This window comes from Salvia hispanica, chromosome 5 (genome assembly GCF_023119035.1).
Source record: "Salvia hispanica cultivar TCC Black 2014 chromosome 5, UniMelb_Shisp_WGS_1.0, whole genome shotgun sequence".
NCBI lineage: Eukaryota > Viridiplantae > Streptophyta > Magnoliopsida > Lamiales > Lamiaceae > Salvia > Salvia hispanica.
Window position 1 is genome coordinate 34,167,959 of NC_062969.1, and position 20,349 is coordinate 34,188,307.

At 45.2% G+C, this 20,349-nt stretch overlaps 3 protein-coding genes and 1 non-coding gene across 4 annotated transcripts; 3 read left to right on the plus strand and 1 right to left on the minus strand.

The window, feature by feature from the left end:
- The first annotated feature begins 1,938 nt into the window (after positions 1–1,938).
- LOC125189903 (GATA zinc finger domain-containing protein 14-like) lies at positions 1,939–3,731 on the plus strand. The gene is made up of 2 exons (XM_048087125.1): positions 1,939–2,599; positions 2,773–3,731. The coding sequence occupies exons 1-2, from the start codon at positions 1,939–1,941 to the stop codon at positions 3,729–3,731; spliced, it is 1,620 nt and encodes a 539-aa protein (XP_047943082.1).
- Positions 3,732–8,328: 4,597 nt separating this feature from the next.
- Positions 8,329–10,860, plus strand: LOC125189904. Its single transcript, XM_048087126.1, has one exon. It carries the CDS (start codon positions 8,329–8,331, stop codon positions 10,858–10,860), a length of 2,532 nt encoding a protein of 843 aa, XP_047943083.1.
- LOC125191505 lies at positions 8,800–8,906 on the minus strand. Its single transcript, XR_007171178.1, has one exon. It is a non-coding gene; the product is annotated as a small nucleolar RNA R71 (small nucleolar RNA).
- Positions 10,861–18,127: 7,267 nt separating the features above from the next.
- Positions 18,128–19,279, plus strand: LOC125189905 (microtubule-associated protein RP/EB family member 1-like). Its single transcript, XM_048087127.1, has one exon. The coding sequence runs from the start codon at positions 18,128–18,130 to the stop codon at positions 19,277–19,279; it is 1,152 nt and encodes a 383-aa protein (XP_047943084.1).
- The last annotated feature ends 1,070 nt before the right edge of the window (positions 19,280–20,349 follow it).

Genomic DNA, 20,349 nt, shown 5'->3' on the forward strand with positions numbered 1-20,349 from the left:
TAGATTTTTCGAAAATTTTATGAGCGACCTCCCGAGGCCTAGTGGTGAGAAGAATCCAGCTGCCATTCCCCTTATCCGGCAAGGTGTGCGCGATCCGATCCCAAGCATTAGTGTCCCAGACATCATCCACAACGATTGATAAGTCGTATTCTAAGCCTTGGTTACTGGTCAGTATGTCGTGAAATGCATGCATTATCTGCAAAACAGTTGCTCAAGTGTGCAGGATTAAAGGATCCAAGTCAGTAGGAGACGATTCAGGTGACACAAGTGAAAAAGGCGCTAGAAAGGTGCAATACTGACCAGGATGCATGCCAGAGAAAGGCTCGAGATGGAGAAGAAGGATAGGCTGGGATGATCATTAACAAGGGCATAAAAGTCAAAACTTGAAGGAAGTCTACCCTAAAAGCAAGGGCAAGTCTCCCTATAAAAGAAGCCACTTGGAGAGAGAGAAAGGAGTTCACCCTTGAGTCCAGCCACCACACTTAGTTAGAATTCTCTCTAGAAGATCAGTTCCTTCAGCATTATCCAATCTCTCGTTCCTCGCCACAGCCATGGTCACTTGACGTCCAAGAGTCTGCCGGAGAAGTCATTAGTCCGCCGTTGCAGCCAGTTATCGCAGTAGTATAGTAGTATCATCGCCCGGAGTGGCAAAACAATCGTTACCTTGCTTCCTAGTTTAATATTTACTTGTTTTTATCGTTGGTTTGTTGCAAACACTCATCGATGTTGCTCTTTTGAAGTACTTTGTTATTTTCCAACATTTACGTTATGAAGTTTCAATTTCGCATGTCGCTTTGGTTTGAGTTTGCTTCATTCTGCCTAGGAAAGTTAGATCTAGTTATTGCTTTTAATTTATGAGTGCTTTCTTTTCTGGAGTTGTTGATTTGAAGTTGTAATTACGTTTAGTCAAATTTCTGTGCATGAGTTTCTTTTCTACGCCATGATTACCACCTTGCATGTCAGTCAGTAGAAGTAAAGTTGCAGTTTCACCGTTTAATTTAAGTTTGAGCATTTTAATCGATGGATCTTGAGTTTGAATTTATGAATTTGAAGTTAGTCATGGTGTTTGTGTTCATATGATTTTTGTCAATACTTGGTGAAGAAGAAAACGTCAAAATCAACTTTAGTTGGACCTCTTTTACTTTTAAGTTACTTTTGCTTTTGTTCCCTACTTTTCAGTTGTACTATCCAGACCTGTCAGAGAGCCCCCAGCCACCAGATACACCTTGTTGTCTAATTTGCCTCTTTTAGTAACTGTCTACTTTTCATATGTCTCTGAGACGCCTTGTCCCCTACTTTCACAAACACCACCACATGCCTGTTATTTTCACGCCTACTAGTCAGTAGAGTGCCACCTTTATATCTTGTCTAGGTAAAATCTCAACCCAAGCGTGGTAGATAACTAAAACACCCAGGAAAGTCACCGCAGTTGTCAAAACGTGTCCATCCTCGTGGTATTCGACCCTTACCTCCATTATACTAATCAGTAGAAATGGGTTGAGGAAACTTGTTTGAAGCCAGGTCCCGGTTGTCGTACCAACGACTCAGCTGGGTCGGGAATCTCTTCCTGATCAGTTGGACACACTCCAAATTACATACGAAAAACTAGGGAAAGAACCATAAAGGAAGGCTATCAAAATGGCGCCGTTTCCGGGGATGGATGGCGTTCATATCTGTTATTGTGTGTGATCTTTTTGGTGTACATATTGTTTATAATTTTCCTTTTCTTTTTGTTTTTGTTTTCAGTTTATGAGAAGTGGCTCGGCTCCTGGCCAGTGGAGACCAAGGATACTTCCCCGAGGAACAATACTCGTTACCACTCGTTCTGGCCTGTCGACAGCACTGTCCGACCTAGGCACGAGCAGCGACGAGGAGAAAGAAGATCTAGAGTACCAACTCCCGGAACTCCCACCCCAACCAGTAAGAACACTAGTGAGAATGGCTGACCAAGGTGAGGACGATCCCGAGCTCACAACACTTACCGCACACGCCGATGGAGATCCCCCACAAGCCATAGTGGTCACCCCAAGCCAGACCGCCTGTGATGTGAAGCCCCACGTGATTGCAATCCTACCGACGTACTGTGGGAAAAGTTACGAGGGACCATACGAATTCTTAAATGAGTTCTGCAAAATCTGTAAGGCACAGAGGCGGCCAGCAGGAGCGAGCGAGGATGATTACAGACTGAAACCCCTACCTTTTGTCCTAAAGGGAGAGGCCAACACTTGGTTCATGCGCCTGCCAGCCGACTCTATCAATACATTGGCCGATTTCAAGTCAGTTTTCCTAGCCGAGTTCTTCCCATCTTCAAAGACAAGCGCATTGAAGAGGAATATATCGTGCATAACGCAAGAATATGATGAAACCCTGAGCGAGTACTGGGAGAAGTACATGAGCCTTCTGGAGTCATGCCCCAACCATCGCATGAAGGAGATAGAGGTGCACCACACCTTCTATGAGGGGATGAACAAGGAAACCAAGGATCTGGCGAATTCATCATCTGGAGGTGATTTCACCCAATTGGGAGTAAGTGAAGCCAAAAAGGTATTACGTAAGCTGTTGAATGCGAAGAAGACGTACGGCAGAGAAAGGGTAGCAAGTGCTTCGGCTACTGACCAGGAGGAACGGATGGATTTGAAGATGGAGGAATTAAAGAAGGAGTTGCTGACTGCAATCAAAGCAGAACACTCCACCACCTTCTCCGACTGGAGGCCAAGAAGCCCCAGCACTAGCCGGACAACTCGCTGGATGTGGAGCAAGCAAATGCCGCAGGATACTACAATTCCAATGGCAATTGGATTCCGGGGAAGCAAAGGGATGCACCATGGAGGGACCACCAAAATTTCCGATGGGGAGATGGAAATCAGAATCAGAACCAAAATCAGGCTCAAAATCAACCCAACCCCCACCCGAACCAAAATCCCAACCGTGGCCCAACAAACCCTGACTACCAATCTAACTGGGTAGGAAGAAACCAGCAACCTCAGAACCAAAACTCTCAAAACCAGAACCCGAACCCTACCTATGTGCCACCCCATCAGCGAAACAACCAAAACCAGAACCAAAACCAAAACCAGAACCATAACCAGAACCAATTGAACCCAGGGCCTCAACATAACACCCACCACCAAAATCAAAGTCAGTACCAGCACAACCACGACCAGTATAACCCTCCTGCCCAGTATAACCAGTACCCACCGAACCAAAACCAACAAAATTTCTCAGGCTACCAATCAAACCCACCACCTCAGTATAACCAGCACCAGAGCTCAAACCAATTCCATCAGCCAAACAGGTCGAGGAGGTCTATGGAAGACATGATGGGAGAGATGCTTGCCTCGCAGCAAAGCATTAAAAATGACTTGCAGTCCAGTAATGAAACAATGCAAGGGATGCAAAGTGCCCAGAAGGAGCATAGGGCAAATATGGATATGATGAACAGGCAGTTGGCCCAGCTCGCTAACTCGGTGGGCGAAATGAAAGGGAACTCAGGGAAACTCCCATCTACAGTCCATGTACCTGAAAAGACAAATGTGAGCAAGATTACACTGCGGTCCGGAACAGCTTACAATGGACCTCAACTCAAGAACCCTGTTGCGGAGTCAAGTAGAGAAAGAGTGCTGGGCGACACCATCTCAGCAGAAGAACTCAAGAGGCCTCTGCCTCAGATGGAGGATCCGTTTTTTCTAAACGAGAAGCCTCCTGTGGAAAGAAAGGAGGGAGAAACATAACCTGGAAATGCCCACATCGGAACCTCAAACCCAGGAGGCACCAAAGGAAAATCCACAAGGATTGACTGGAGAGGCTAAGGGAGAAAAACCGTTTCCATATCGGTTTGTGACGAAGAGGAAGAAGGAAAACCCTGTGGATTTCATGTCGATCTTTGGGAAGCTGGATGTCACCATACCATTCCTCCAAGCCGTGAGGCTGCCCCCTCTAGGGAAGTTTATAAAGGAGTTTATAGCCGGAAAGGCCCAGGAGGATGGAAAGATCATGGTGGAAGGAATAGCGTCAGCCATTGTACAGGAGAAACTACCACCCAAGAGAGCCGACCCAGGTATGTTTACCCTACCCATAACAATTGGAGATGTGAAAATCGAGCATGCAATGTGTGATTTAGGAGCATCTATCAATGTTATGCCGTTATCCATTTATAATCGGTTAAAGGGGGTAAAGTTGTCAAATACTAGGGTGTTGATCCAACTGGCTGATAGGTCATGTATCAATCCTGAGGGTGTGTTAGAAAATGTGTTGGTCAAGATACAAAACTTCACCTATCCCGCTGATTTTTATGTCATTAAAATGAGTGAACCGGAAGCTAGGGAGTCTAGCGGGATATTGTTAGGAAGACCATTTTTAAGAACGGCTAAGACAATTGTGGATATGGCCGAGGGGACAATATGCATTGACTTTAATGGTGAGAAATTTGTCTTTGACATCAATGAAGCCATGAAAAAACCAATAGATTCTGAAAATCTATGTTATGTTGATGTAATTGACCCCCTAGTCCAAGAATTTCTTGAGACCGAATTATTGCAGGAAAAGCTCCAAGCCTTGGATGTGTATGCCCAGGCTGATGTGGAAGCAGCTGCATGGTGTGATCTGATCAGTAGCCGAGGGTTGACTGACGAAGAGATCGAAGAAGCAATTACGGAATTCTGTCAGAAGTCAGAACTAGCAGGATCCGTAGGGGCCGTGGTACCGGCCAGTATGGAGGAAAAATCAGATGCTGAACAAGAGCAAGAGGAGGATTCAAAGAAGAACCCTTTACCTACAGACACACTACCCCCGCAAGTGGAGTTGAAAAAGTTGCCAGCGAATCTTAAGTATGCCTACCTAGGGGAGGAAGACTCATTCCCTGTAATCATCAATAGCGGGCTGACTGAAGAGCAAGAGGCAAGACTACTAACTGTGCTGGGCAAAAACAAGAAGGCTATTGGATGGAGCCTTACGGACCTGGTGGGTATAAGCCCGGACGTCTGCATGCACCACATTAGGCTGGAGGATGGAGCCAAGGCGCATAGAGATTCTCAAAGAAAGGTGAACCCAAACATGCGAGAAGAGATACTGAAGGAAATCTTGAAGTTGCTCTCACTGGGCATTATATACTCGGTACCAGATAGTGAATGGGTTAGCCCAATCCATATGGTCCCCAAGAAGTCAGGGATCCAGGTGATTAAGAATGAGAGAAATGAGCTAGTGCCCACCAGACTAGTTACTGGGTGGCGAATGTGTATAGATTACCGAAAGCTGAACACTGCAACCAGGAAGGACCACTTCCCCCTGCCATTCATCGATCAAATGCTGGAGCGACTGGCTGGGAGGAAGTACTTCTGCTTTTTGGATGGGTACAGTGGGTACTTTCAAATCTATGTGAACCCGGAGGACCAGGATAAGACCACGTTCACGTGCCCGTTTGGAACCTATGCGTATAGGCGTATGCCATTTGGCCTATGCAACGCCCCCGGTACTTTCCAACGGTGCATGATGAGCATATTCTCGGATTTGATTGAAGATTGTATAGAGATCTTTATGGATGATTTCACTGTCTATGGAGACTCTTTCGACTCGTGCTTGCAACATTTGGATGTGGTGCTAGAAAGGTGTCAAGCAAAGAGTCTGGTTTTAAATTTTGAGAAATGCCACTTTATGGTTACAGAAGGAATTGTCTTAGGACACGTGGTGTCAGAAAAGGGAATCCAGGTGGATCAAGCTAAGGTGGATGTCATATCCAAACTACCTTTCCCTACTGATCAGAAAGGAATAAGAGGTTTTCTGGGCCATGCTGGATTTTATCAAAGATTTATCAAGGATTTCGCAAAGATTGCCCAACCCCTTACCAGACTTCTCCAGAACGAGGTGGAGTTCGTCTTCGATGAGCATTGCAAGGCTGCCTTCAACCTCCTTAAGGAAAAATTGATTTCTGCACCGATCATTCAGGCTCCTGACTGGGATCACCCCTTCGAGGTGATGTGCGATGCTAGCGACTATGCAGTGGGGGCCGTACTAGGTCAGAAGATCGATGGGAAAAGGTACGTTATATTCTATGCATCCAAGACCTTGAATCAAGCCCAACGGAATTATGACACCACCGAAAAGGAGATGTTAGCGGTTGTCTATTCCTTCGAAAAGTTCAGGCAGTACCTACTGGGATCCAGAGTCATCGTCTATACTGATCATGCGGCGATCAAGTATCTCATTGCGAAGAAGGAGTCAAAGCCCCGACTGATCAGATGGGTGCTGCTTTTACAAGAATTCGACTGGGAGGTAGAAGACAAAAAGGGAGTTGAAAACAAGGTAGCGGACCACTTGAGCAGAATAATACAAGAAGGGAACAGTGAGGATGTGAGGGATCGATTCCCGGAAGAGCATTTATGTGAAGTGATTTTCTCCGCAAGAAAGATCGATTGGGAAGAAGTGATGAGACTTACTGGTCAGGACGCAACAACCAAGGGCAAGGAGAAAGTGGGACAGGAACCCTGGTATGCGGACTTGGCAAACTACCTAGTAACGGGAGAGCTACCGATGGTGCCAAACGTGACAAAGGCTCAGAGGATGAAGATCAAGAGCGAAGCAAAGTATTATTTCTGGGACGACCCATACTTGTGGAAGGCAGGAACAGACCAGGTCATTAGGAGATGTGTTCCTGACTGGGAGCAACGGGATGTACTAACGCACTGCCACGCCGGATTTTGCACTGTTTTAAGGCCATTATTTGGTCCGTTTTTGTTATAAAAATCACTCTACATGTCCATTATTTGCATATTCTATACATTTTGGTATTTTGACGTGTTTTGTGAGAAATGTGCATATTTGAGCCGAAAAGGGGAGTAAAAACGCATAGTCTGGAAATCTGGAGTCAGACGGCGACCAGCGACCGCCGCGAAGTTGTACGGCGACCGCCGGCGCCCGGCGGTCAGAGCTATGTGGCGGTCCGCCTCGGAAATTTACGCTAGGAGAAGAGTCTCGCCCGGCGACCGCCGGAGGACATGTGGCGGTCCGCCACCGAAGGGTCAGAGTCTCTGGACTCCAACGCGGCGACCGCCGGCCAAGGTGCGGCGGCCCGCCGGAGAAAGGCGGCGAATCCGACCAGCCCTAGATTTGCTCCAAGATTTACCAAATTTTGAAGATCTTTTCCTTCTATGATGAGGAATAATCTTCCCCTATAAATAGGACCTCAAGCTTCATCAAAAAGAGAAGTTTTTTTCCGACACACAACAAGAACACATTCATAGAGATCAAAAGCTAGAGTACTTCAATTGTGCAAGGAGTTGAAGAAGGATTTCAAGAACATCAAGAACGACAAGGATTCAACCTACGGGTTTTATTTGCTTTAGTTTTATGTTCAAATTGCTTTCCCTTCAATCTATGTTTTTAGTTTATTCAGTCATGTGTAACTAAACTCATAGGATTCTAGGGATGTGTTAGTAGCAACTTTGGTTATACAATTCCGTTTTCTATTTAATATCCGTTTTGTTTTTACTTTGTTTCTTCCCTAAGTTAATCATGATGCTTCATAATTGAGTGACACAATTATGTATGATTCAATACAACTTGCTTCATAACTGTGACAGAGTTCTAGCGAGTTAGATCCACTTAGTAGACACTACAGTTAGCTTCCTTTAAAACGGCACTGTTAATTGAGAGTGAGGACTTTTCAAGGGTCTTAGGAGCTTTTTGGAGTTACGTGTTAGGATTGACAACCCTAATGTTAGTAATCAACGTTTGTATCGCATGAGCATAAGCTAGGTGACTCGTCCTTTCAAAGTATTAACTGTGCTAGGGTATTGTAGTTTGGAATTTGTATAACCATAAAAGCGAAAGCACATCCCTGGAATTCCCCTTATCTCTATACTTTTCTCTCCGTGATTTGCTTGTTTTTAGTTGTTTACTGTTTTTAATATTTACTGTTTTCAAAAAGTTTCCAATAATTCTTGCTTCTCCAGATAGTAATTGAGTTCTAGTAGAAGATAGACACTTTGTGTACATCTTCCCCGTGTTCGATACCCGGTACTAACCTTTTGCTATACTATACCTACTCTGTATACTTGCAGGTATTTATAGTGCAAATAAAAAGTGCATCAAGTTTTTGGCGCCGTTGCCGGGGAAGACAATTCACTTTGGAGTGATATCTTCAAACGGATAATTTTACTACTTTGGATTTTTATTGCTTTCTGTTTTATTTTTTTTTTAGTTTAATTTGTTTTTGTTTTCGAGTCTTGCAGGTTTTGTATGCGAACGCGTTCTGGGAAGTACATCTTAGAGCCGCTTGATTTAGAGCTTGAAAGAACTCGTAGAATAATAAGAAGTGAAAAAGGATCAGGAACAATGGGTGACCGAACAGATATTGAGAAGCTGCAGGAGATGGTGAAGTTGCTGATGGATGAGAGAGATGCGGAAAGAGCAGCCCGAGAAGCCATGGAAAAGAAGAACAGAGAAACATTACCTGTGATGAACATGTTCAATCATGGGAATATGATCACTTTTCCTAACGGCCCTCGTATTGATGCTAACAATTTTGAGTTACGCATGCCCCTTATCCAAAGGGTCGAGCAAACTCCTTTTGCAGGTAGGGCGACTGAAGATGCTAACCGCCATCTCTCCAAATTCGTGGAAATCGCAAACACTCTGAAATTAAATGGTGTCGACGACGATGCCATACGGGTAAGACTTTTTCCATTCTCATTGATTGATTCTGCTAAAGAGTGGTTTGAGTGTATGCCACCAGAAAAGGTCTCCACATGGAAGGACATCGTAGCTACCTTCCTCGACAAATACTACCCGCCAGGCACTATTTTGAAGCTCAAAAGTGAGATCTTTCAGTTCACACAAGGCCATGACGAGCCCCTCTATGAGGCATTTGCTCGTTTCAAAGCTCTTCTTCGAAAGTGCCCAAACCATGGTTTTTCCATAGACCATCAGGTAGGAATCCTCTATAATGGATTTAACGAGAAAATATGTGCTATGCTTGATTCAGGGGCAAATGGAGGATTTCTAAGAAAGACAGGAGAGGATGCCATGGCGGTGATCGAGGAGTTCGCCACCAACAGTCGGGGGTGGTCGAAGGAAAGGCATGCCACGAGAAGAGTAGCAGCCATAGAAGAGGCCGAAGAAAGTTCTTTTGCTAAGGAGTTAGCAGAACTTAGAGTCAGGATTGATCAAATGGACATCTCGAGGAAGGAAGATCCAATTCCGGCAACTTCCATAGTGGCGGTCAATGCACCCGAAACTGCCATATCAACTGTGGAAGAAATAAACTACGTGCAAGGAGGCGGTCCCAGAAACTACAATAACAATTATCGCCCTAATCAGGGGGGCGGCAATTTCAATAATTATAATGGGAACCGTCCGCACCCAAATCTTTCTTATTCTAACAATAATTACTTGCAACCCCCTGCAGGATTTAATGTTAGCAAAGGAGGAGTGGTTGAGCCGATGAAGAAGGAAGACAAGTATGAACAAGGAATCACGAAGATCTTGGAAGTAATTACGCAAGATAGGAAGATTAATGACACCAAGATCGGAGTGGTCGAAGCAAGGATAAACAACCTCGAGCAAGGAATGAACACAATCTCGGCAGCTGTAACCAATATTACCACTCAAATGGAGCAAATTCAGAAGAAGTTAGATGAGGATAGAGCAAAGGCAGCAGCAAGAGTGGATGATATTAACAAGAAGTGGGTGGCAAAGCAGAAATCTGGGGACTGCCCAGTCGCCGGCGGACCGCCGCAGACCACGCAGCGGCCCGCCACTGAGACGGCAGAGACACCAACCAGGCAGGACTGCCCAGTCGCCGGCGGACCGCCGCACACCCCGCAGCGGCCCGCCACTGAGAAGGCAGAATCGTCCACTAAGCAGGAGCTTGTGCGGCACAACGGGATTGTACTCCCTTTTCAGCCAAAGAGGAAGTTCAAGCTTGAAGAGCAGTTCAAGCAATTCCTTAACATGTTTTGCAAGGTCCATACTAACATTCCACTTGTTGAATCGTTGCAGGAGATACCAAAGTATGCAAAGCTACTAAGGGAGGCGGTAATGAGGAAGAAAAAGCCGACTAAAGCCGACCTTAAGCTACCGCATCATTGCAGCGAGATCATCCAAAAGGAACGGGCAGTGAAGCAAAGAGATCCGGGCCAGTTCATCATTAGGTGCCGAATTGGAGAAGGGAAGGTTGACAAAGCACTGTGCGACTTAGGATCGTCCATCAATCTCATGCCACTGAAGTACTACGAAAAGCTCAACATCGGGCCACTCAAATCTTCAGATGTAACACTCAGGTTGGCCGATAACTCGTCCATCAAGACTGTAGGTATGATTGAGGATGTCTTAGTTAAAGTCGATGATTTTATTTTTCCTGCCGACTTTATTGTGCTCGACATGAAAGTAGACAAGAACGTCCCTCTAATCTTAGGGAGAGATTTTCTTGCCACTTGCAAAGCTTTGATTGATGTAGGTCGTGGCGAGATCACAATCAGTGATAATCATGGTCAATCCACCTATAAGATCGAGAGCGAAATGCTAAAGTTTGAGGAGGCAAAGCGGGCAAAAATGGAACAACAGTGCAGAGCAGTCATGGCTACCGACTTGACCAAGTCCAAAGATCCCTTTGAAGCGGAGGATCCTTCTACCTCCACTATCTACATTATCAAAGAGGTAAGACACTCTTCTAAAAAGGGTGATGCTAATTCTTCTACATCTGCTCCACAGAAGAAGAAACAGAAGAGAAAGAAAACACCCAAAGAGGACCCCGAGATATACGTCATCAAAACGAAAGAGGGGAAGTACAAGTGGTGGAAGAAGCTAGGGACCAAATTGCTCCCTATGCCAATTTTCAACACTCGAGTTATTGATCCGCCCAACTAGTGGGCCACTTCAAGTCGAGCTAACGACTTTAACAAAAGCGCTTATTGGGAGGCAACCCAATTTTCTTTTATTTTTTTTATTTTCTCGTTTTTTTTTTTGTTAAAAAAAAAAAAAAAAAAAAAAATAAATAAATAAATAAATAAATAAATTTGGTGGCGGTCGCCGCACTTAAAGCACGGCGGTCGCCACACGTGTGTTAACATGTGCAGGAAGGATCGGGCTTAGGGCGGGCCAGAGTAACCGCTGCACGGGCCGCGGCGGCCCGCCAGGATTGCTGTTTACGAAGGCCCGTGTGGCGGCCCGCCACGAGAGACGCGGCGGTCGCCACACGCAGTCCAGAGACGGGATTTCCACCATAAAAGGTATGTTTTCCATTCCTTTTCACATTCCTTCTCAAATTCCTTCCTTGCACACAACCCCCACCTATATAAATCACCAAATTCACACACCCACACTATCATTCTCTCAATTCTCTCAAAGTCTAGAGCTCTTCTTCTACAAATTCTCTCCACAAAAAGGTATGAATCCTAACTCAATTTCTGGGTTTTTCTTTACTTCTTCCATGGATTGTGCTTTATTTTGGGTGAATTGTTCGGTAGAATCTCTTAATTCATGATGGGGGATGATTATGTGTATGAATTTTTGAATTCTATGGTTTAAAATTTGCTTGATTGGTGATTATTAAGTTGTGAATGATGATTCTCTCTTGGTTTATAGTGTTTAAAAGTTGCAATCATGTTCATAGCATTGTGAGGCTATTATTACTTCCATGAATTGCAATATTTGTGATGTTGTAGAGATTGTTGGTTTTTATGGATATTTGGTTGATACGTCTCTGCATGGGGGATGAATTCACGTTGGGGGATGATTTGTTGTGTCCTAATTTTGTTGATTTTGCTTAACATGTTATTATGCTAAAAATTAGGATGCTATTGTACCCAAGCTTGCATATAAGTTCTTATCTCTTCATTTTTACTTGGTTGAATGCAAGTTTGGGGGAACTTTTGATCTCCCACTTGTTGATGCTCTTTTAAGAGTGTAATTTCTTTTGTAGGATAATGGGATCAAAAGGGAAACCGGAGAATGCGAAGAACTATGGCATTAGCCTTGCCACGGAAGAGCAAAAGGCTATGTGGAAGAAAGTGTCGGCCCGAGAAACGGCACCTTCTAGATATCCCCACGATTTCCCTCTCCAAACTTTGGGGATCATGGAGGATTTTTGGAAGTTGTGCGACGTGGGTGATGGGAATGGCCTCGCCTACATGTTCCAAAGGAAGTGGCCATCGTTTCGAAAGTATACTCTCGAGTTCCTCAGCTCGCTAAAGGTCACTAAGGATCGCCGCCAAAATTTTCCACTTAGCATCGATTTCCGCCTAGGGAACCGTTGGCACTCGCTCACCATGGAAGAGCTTAGTGGGATCTTCCATTGCTTCGACCCCAACCCCGAAGAGGACAATGAATATGAATTTTCAGAGGTTTGGGGGGCGATGACAAATGAGCAAGAGCATGCAGCGGGCTATGCCAAGTCTTCATCAATTCGCAACCCCGTCTTGAGGTACCTCCATCGTGCTATGACTCAGCTTATGTTTGCTCGTATCGATGGGGGAAGTGTCTCCCAAACGGAGCTCAACGTGATGTGGTGCCTACTCAACAAGAAGGGAATCGATTATGGGACCCTCTTTACTTACTATGTGGATAGGATCACGAAGAAAGACGGGGGCGTCATTTGTTGTGGGGGATTGATTACGGCAATTGGCGAACATTTGGGGGTCTCTTTTGCCGGTATGACGGAGGATGGTGGAGAAAAGTTTATCACTTATGAGGTGCTATTTTCGGTGGGGCTTTTGAAGACCGATCAGTGGGGTCAAGGGTATTTTATGCAAGTAGCGGGGGATCACTTTCCCGTTCCACTCCCGCAATTGACCAAGGTCGATGTTTGGGCAAACCAAGCAAATTGGAAGCTCGACACACCCGCCCACCGGAGAGCTATCGAGGCTAACCCCGTCAATGGGGAATTTAGAAAGAGGAACATTCCCTCTCGCATTCCTCAATTTGAGCCCGATGAGGATTCCGCATTTGATGCCATTGATAACTATGAAGAAGGCGCGGAGCATTCACAAGCTCAAAGGAGTGCAGCACCGCCACCACCGCAATCCCAACCACGACGAGAAGAGGAAGAAGAAGAAGAGGAAGTGGAAGGACATCGCCGCCGGACACGAGCGAACCGCCGCCGCGGGAGGCCAAATCCGGAAGAGGAGTTTCAAGTCAACACCTCCGCCCAATTAGGAGAAATTTTCTCCTATATGCAAAACATGTCCAACGCTTGGGACAATCGATGGGCGGAGCAACAAGCGGAGAATGCCTACAACCGCCAAGGGTGGACGGCTCAAGGCGATTGGCGCACGGCGGAACAAGAATTTTGGGAGCAACAACGTTTGGAAGACGCTCATCGGCGTCAACAATATGAAGAGCTCCGAATGATGGCCGCCGAAGCTAGAGAGGAACGAGAGACAATGAGGAGTGATATCACGTACCTCGTTGGAGCTTTCGAGGATCTTAGCGCCCGTTTCCCTCCACCTCCTCAAGATTGAAGAAGTCAAGCTCGATGACTTTAAATGAGCATTTGTACCATGTTTTTGGATGTTTTTGAGACGATTTATTTATTTCTGCGGCGGTCCGCCACCTGAACGCTGGAAATCATCTTTGACGTGCGGCGACCGCCGAACAGCTGCGGCGGACCGCCACCTGGGCACAATTTTCCAGCGCGATTTTTCGAAATTCTTCGAAATTTCGCCCCGCTCAACCTCTACGCGAAATTTTTCAGGGTACGTTTTTGTTTTCAGTAGTATACTCACGTCCCTACCGACTCTACAAACTTATTTTACACTTTGTTGTAAATAAGTTTGGGGGGATGAAGTGGTGGACCGTGAGTTTAGGGTTTTCTTTTTGTTTGTTTTTGCTTTAATTTTCCAAAAACCCGTAGGAGATTTTTGTGTTCTAAAAATGTTTTCTTGAATCCATGTCATGAACATAACATGAAGAACTTAGAAACACGCATGCTTAGGGACACATTAGACCGAGTTGCCAATGATATTATATTCCATCTATGTTTAAGTGTGGCTTAACGTTTTGATATGATGGTTGGGTGAAAAGGTGCATAATTAGTGAATTGCTTGTTCGCCTTGAATCGTGCTTCTACCTTGTGAGATTTGAGCCTTAAATTCTTTCTTGTGTGATTTATCTGTATGCATGTATATGTTTCTAGAACTTGCTCCTAGTCTGCCTAAGTTTACATAGTGTTTAAGTTGATTTAGGAGGATGTTAGGCCGTCTTTTCTTAGCTACTTTTATATCCAAAATTTTCGACCCTCTCAAATTTTTCCTTTGGAGCCAATTTTGAGCCTTTAAGCCTTTTCTTTGGAAGCCAAAATAAATGGGGGAACAATTCCTTGGGTTAGTATAGTTTTTGTTATCTTCTTTTGTAAAGGAATTGGAGAGATAAGGAGGAAAGTATAAAAAGTAGTGTGCTTAATATTAAGAAAGTACAAGTTGTGAAATTGAGAAAAATTCCAAATATGTGCTTGATCTTAGAAAAAAAGAGAAAGGATGTAAAAAAAAAAAAAAAAAAAAAAAAAAAAAAAAAAAAAAAAAAAAAATGTGTGAAAGGTTGTGAAAAGAAAATAAAATCAAAGGATTGAAAGTAAATTGAAGGAGAAAAATAAAGTGTTAGAAGTGCCTTAAGTTTTAGAAAAGTGGAGTCATCTTAACTCTACTTGGGATATTTTTATATTTGAGTCACTTTTTAGCCAAATATTCCTCACCTACCAAAGAGCCTACGTTACAACCGAAAAGAAAGACCTTTCGGACTTTTGATGCTTAATCACATTGAGTAGAGGAGGGATTAGACTTTGAGCAAGCCTATGGTAAACTTTGCATGATGCATGATTTGAGTGATTTACACTTTACCTTTATACACTTTGAGAGTGAGAGAAAGAACACTTCCCATCTTTGGAAGTTTGCCACATGTGAGTGCTTGAATTCAAGGTGTTCCACGAGTTAGTAATGAAAGTGCACTATTAAGCCTTGCTTGATTTGATTGTGTTAATCCATGCTTAATCTATTCTTTCATCTTTTGAGGCAATTATGACGTCTAGTCCTTGTGCATTCCGTGCGTCTATTCTTGTGTCTTTAGTGTTTTGTTCGAGGACAAACAAAAATGTAAGTTTGGGGGAGTTGATACGCTCGGATTTTGCACTGTTTTAAGGCCATTATTTGGTCCGTTTTTGTTATCAAAATCACTCTACATGTCCATTATTTGCATATTCTATACATTTTGGTATTTTGACGTGTTTTGTGAGAAATGTGCATATTTGAGCCGAAAAGGGGAGTAAAAACGCATAGTCTGGAAATCTGGAGTCAGACGGCGACCGGCGACCGCCGCGAAGTTGTACGGCGACCGCCGGCGCCCGGCGGTCAGAGCTATGTGGCGGCCCGCCTCGGAAATTTACGCTAGGAGAAGAGTCTCGCCCGGCGACCGCCGGAGGACATGTGGCGGTCCGCCACCGAAGGGTCAGAGTCTCTGGACTCCAACGCGGCGACCGCCGGCCAAGGTGCGGCGGCCCGCCGGAGAAAGGCGGCGAATCCGACCAGCCCTAGATTTGCTCCAAGATTTACCAAATTTTGAAGATCTTTTCCTTCTATGATGAGGAATAATCTTCCCCTATAAATAGGACCTCAAGCTTCATCAAAAGAGAGTTTTTTTTCCGACACACAACAAGAACACATTCATAGAGATCAAAAGCTAGAGTACTTCAATTGTGCAAGGAGTTGAAGAAGGATTTCAAGAACATCAAGAACGACAAGGATTCAACCTACGGGTTTTATTTGCTTTAGTTTTATGTTCAAATTGCTTTCCCTTCAATCTATGTTTTTAGTTTATTCAGTCATGTGTAACTAAACTCATAGGATTCTAGGGATGTGTTAGTAGCAACTTTGGTTATACAATTCCGTTTTCTATTTAATATCCGTTTTGTTTTTACTTTGTTTCTTCCCTAAGTTAATCATGATGCTTCATAATTGAGTGACACAATTATGTATGATTCAATACAACTTGCTTCATAACTGTGACAGAGTTCTAGCGAGTTAGATCCACTTAGTAGACACTACAGTTAGCTTCCTTTAAAACGGCACTGTTAATTGAGAGTGAGGACTTTTCAAGGGTCTTAGGAGCTTTTTGGAGTTACGTGTTAGGATTGACAACCCTAATGTTAGTAATCAACGTTTGTATCGCATGAGCATAAGCTAGGTGACTCGTCCTTTCAAAGTATTAACTGTGCTAGGGTATTGTAGTTTGGAATTTGTATAACCATAAAAGCGAAAGCACATCCCTGGAATTCCCCTTATCTCTATACTTTTCTCTCCGTGATTTGCTTGTTTTTAGTTGTTTACTGTTTTTAATATTTACTGTTTTCAAAAAGTTTCCAATAATTCTTGCTTCTCCAGATAGTAATTGAGTTCTAGTAGAAGATAGACACTTTGTGTACATCTTCCCCGTGTTCGATACCCGGTACTAACCTTTTGCTATACTATACCTACTCTGTATACTTGCAGGTATTTATAGTGCAAATAAAAAGTGCATCCCCTGAATAGAGATGCATACGAGTTCTGCAAGGGCTGTGACCGTTGCCAACTGACCGGTGGGATCTCCGCGAGGGATGAAATGCCGCAAGTTCCAGTAATAGTTTGTGAGGTGTTCGATATCTGGGGTATGGACTTCATGGGTCCTTTTCCCTCATCTTATGGGAACTCCTACATCCTGGTGGCAGTTGACTACGTATCAAAATGGATAGAAGCCAAAGCCACAAGCACTTGTGAATCTAAGGAAGTCACCAAGTTCCTCAAGAGTCATATATTCAGCCGATTTGGAATACCAAGGGCAATCATCTCCGATCAAGGCACTCACTTCTGCAACCGAACGGTCGAAGCATTGATGAAGAAGTACGGAGTTCATCACCGCCTATCCAGTCCTTACCACCCTCAAGCCAACGGGCAAGCAGAGATCTCAAACAGGGAAATAAAGAGCATTTTAGAGAAGACAGTCAACCCCTCCAGAAAAGATTGGAGCACAAGGTTGGAAGATGCTCTGTGGGCATATCGCACAGCCTACAAAACTCCTATCGGGATGTCCCCCTATCGCATCGTCTTTGGGAAGATGTGTCACTTGCCAGTAGGAATTGAACACCGAGCATACTGGGCAGTACAACAGGTTAATGTGGATGCTAAGGCCTGTGAAGAGGAAAGGAAGCTACAACTACAGGAGCTGGAAGAACTCAGATTGGAGTCGTTCGACTCAGCCATGTGGTACAAGGAGAAAACAAAGATGTGGCACGACAAAAATCTGAGAACCAAGGATCTCCAAGTTGGTCAGAAAGTACTACTCTTCCAGTCAAGATTGAAGCTAATGCCTGGGAAGCTCAAGTCCAAATGGGCAGGACCTTACATTATCACTGCATTACGTGCTAATGGAGCGGTCGAGATTTCAGGGAGTATCCCTAACTCCGAACCTTTTGTCGTTAATGGACATAGATTGAAAATATATAGGGAAAATGAAGAGGTGTGTGTAGTGGAAGAAATTCCACTACACTTTAATAGCGTCTAAATGACCAGTAGGAAAGGGATTTGGAGTTCCACCTGGTTGATGTCATATGATTTGTACTTACTGACCGGGTAAAACTTCAAATACCCTTAGTAATGATGTAAATATTGTAGATATTTAGTAATTTAACTTAAGTTAAGAAGGAAAAACAACAAAAAGATTTTTCGGATCTTAAATATTAATTCGGAGTTCGTACTGACCACGAGGATACCACTTGGGTGAAACTCTGAATTGTATTAAAGAGCCATTTATTTGCTTTACTACTATTTCTAGCTAATTGGAAGAGGGGGGATGAGTAAAGTTTGAAATTTTGGGGTGTTGCAGCTTTGCAGGCGAGTGCAGAGGCTGGGAGGCGCGTGGAGCAAGGACGTGACAGGCAACGTCCAATCAGCTGCCAGAAAGCGCAACCGCCTTCCACACGAAGCGTCTCAACCGGGCGACCGCCTACAACCGGTCAAAACCCTCAACTACCCACCCCTCTATAAAACACCAAACCGCCTACTCCCCTTCACTTTACAAACCCTTACCTGCATTCTCTCACCCACAACCACCACCCCACTCCGAAAACCACCACCCACTACAGAAACCACCGCGAACCACCACCGGTACAGTCATGGCAAAGAGAAAGGCAACAAACAACCCAGCATCTACCACCGGCGAAGCCCCGTCAGAAGTCCAAGCAACAGCCGAGTCGCAGCCGCCAAGCCCACAACGATCACAGCCACCGCCGACGACACAAATTCCGGCGATGGTTCCTTTAGACGCACTGGCGGCGTTTCTAAGGCAACAAGACCCCAACAGAGACTGGACAACAACCCTAGCCGGATTTAGCCTAACCGGAGGAATGCCGGCGACATCAAACCCTACCCCAACTGCAACCACAGAAAACCCACCCACCACCACCCCAAGAACCTCAATTCCGACATCCGAACAGATTTCCACAACAGTAACTGCACAATCAGAACCCTCCCACCCTTCTCCCATACACCAACAAACAGAGCCGCTCGACGTCAGCCCTCTTTCCGCCTATCAAGATCCCAACTGGGGAGAAACAGAAGAAAAGGAGAGTGGGGAGAGAGCAAGCGCGAGCGAAAAAGAGGAAGCAGAGGAGATAATGGCCACTGAGGCCAAAATCGATGAAGCAGAGAGGGAGGAGATAGATCTGAACGCAATGGCCAGGAGGCAAGGGTTAATGACGGAAGATAAATTCCAAGCGGTTTTGGGCAAGGGGGATAGGATCGTGGTAAACCCTGAAGGGGTGGCTGAGGTACTGGACCTCGCATCCCAGGCAGTAGGGAAGGGGGAAGCAACAAAGGAAGCAGAAAGGTCGGAAGGGGTAGTCCGCCAATCAGTGGAGGAGAAGACAGACGTACAACCAGAAAAGGCCGAACAACTTGAAGAGGAGAAGCAAGAGCCAGAAACACATCAAGAGGAAGCCTCAGTAGTAACTAAACCGGAACCAGTAAAGAGGAGGCTAGTGTTGAAAAACGACCCCAAGGTAGAAAGGCAGAAACCCCAAAGAGTGTCACAGAGATGCTTAGGAAAGTGGAAGTCCAACAAGGCAGGAGCAAACACAGCAGCAGATGCAGTGGAGGTTTCGAGTGAAGACGAGAAGACTACTCCTACAAAACCTGGGGAGGAGCCCTCGAAAGCTAGCCAGGAGGACACCCAAATGGCAACAAGGACAGTATCAGCAAGGCCGACTGACCAGGAGGAGAATACTGACAAGGTGGCTGAGGGTCCGGACCTCGCATCGAGTCAGTAGGTCGGGAAGAGGCAGCAAGAAGTGATACTAGTACCCGCGTGGTGACCAAGCCTACCACCCAGGAGGACGTTTCAACACAAGCCGACGGAGACATAGAGGCAATGGAAATCGAAGACACCAAGTACATTCAAGAAAGGAAGAGAAAGGGGAAGGCCCCTGTCAAGAAGAAACAAGTCATGAAGAAACAGCGCACTGCCAATGCCAGCATAGTGATCAGAGAGCCGGAAGAGAAAGGGAGATCAAGCGACAGCGACTACACTTCCAGCGAGGAGTCTAACTCGGAGAGTGATATCTCTCTGGAAGGAGAAGAATATCATGAGCAGCAGCTCCCCGACAACCACCTTGAACTAGTCCATCCTCCGGTAGAGAGGATCGTGTACCGGCGGTGGAGGGTAACGCTCACTGATGAGCTTATGGAGGACATGAAGCACTACGACACCAAAAAGCTTCAAGACGCATTTGACGACAAGGACGACAGTAGCAAGCAAGTCAAGTGCGGAAAGGTATTCCACATACCCTCTTTGGATGTGTTGTCTTTTCGTGATTCCTTCCTGGCCAGTATGGAAGCATTGGGTTTTGAATGGCTGTTAGAGAATAGAGACCCGGAAATATCTGTGTGATTAGCGAAGGAGTTCATCACCACGTTTAGGTTCCAACTCACTACGGACCTAGACGAGGTGTCAATTTCCTTTAGGATATTCGGTGGAGAACTGTCCATGAGTCTGATAGAGTGGACTGTGCGACTGGGTATGTGTAGCCTGGAGGAGGCTATAGGACCGGACTGGAGAAGCCGTGAGAGGGGGGTACCGAGGCGACATATAGAATTTGAGCCCCAGGAAGCCTGGGAGGAGCTAACCCACCCCGATGCTGGCCAGTTCGCCTCCACTAAATCCAGATCCACCCACTTCAACAATTCCATACTGCGATTGGTGCAACTCTACTTAGGCTATAACCTACTGGGGCAGAGCAACTCCGCTGCAAGAACGTCCATGACCGAATTGTACATGGTATGGTGCGCTAAGCATGGAAGAAAACTGCACTTGGGATTTTGGACAGCCTACCAATGCCAC

Coding starts and splice junctions, on each gene's coding strand:
- LOC125189903 (XM_048087125.1), top strand. CDS start 1,939: ATGGCTGACCAAGGTGAGGACGATCCCGAGCTCACAACACTTACCGCA. Junction 2,600..2,772: donor CGGCAGAGAAAGGGTAGCAA/GTGCTTCGGCTA, acceptor CAAATGCCGCAG/GATACTACAATTCCAATGGC.
- LOC125189904 (XM_048087126.1), top strand. CDS start 8,329: ATGGGTGACCGAACAGATATTGAGAAGCTGCAGGAGATGGTGAAGTTG.
- LOC125189905 (XM_048087127.1), top strand. CDS start 18,128: ATGGCAAAGAGAAAGGCAACAAACAACCCAGCATCTACCACCGGCGAA.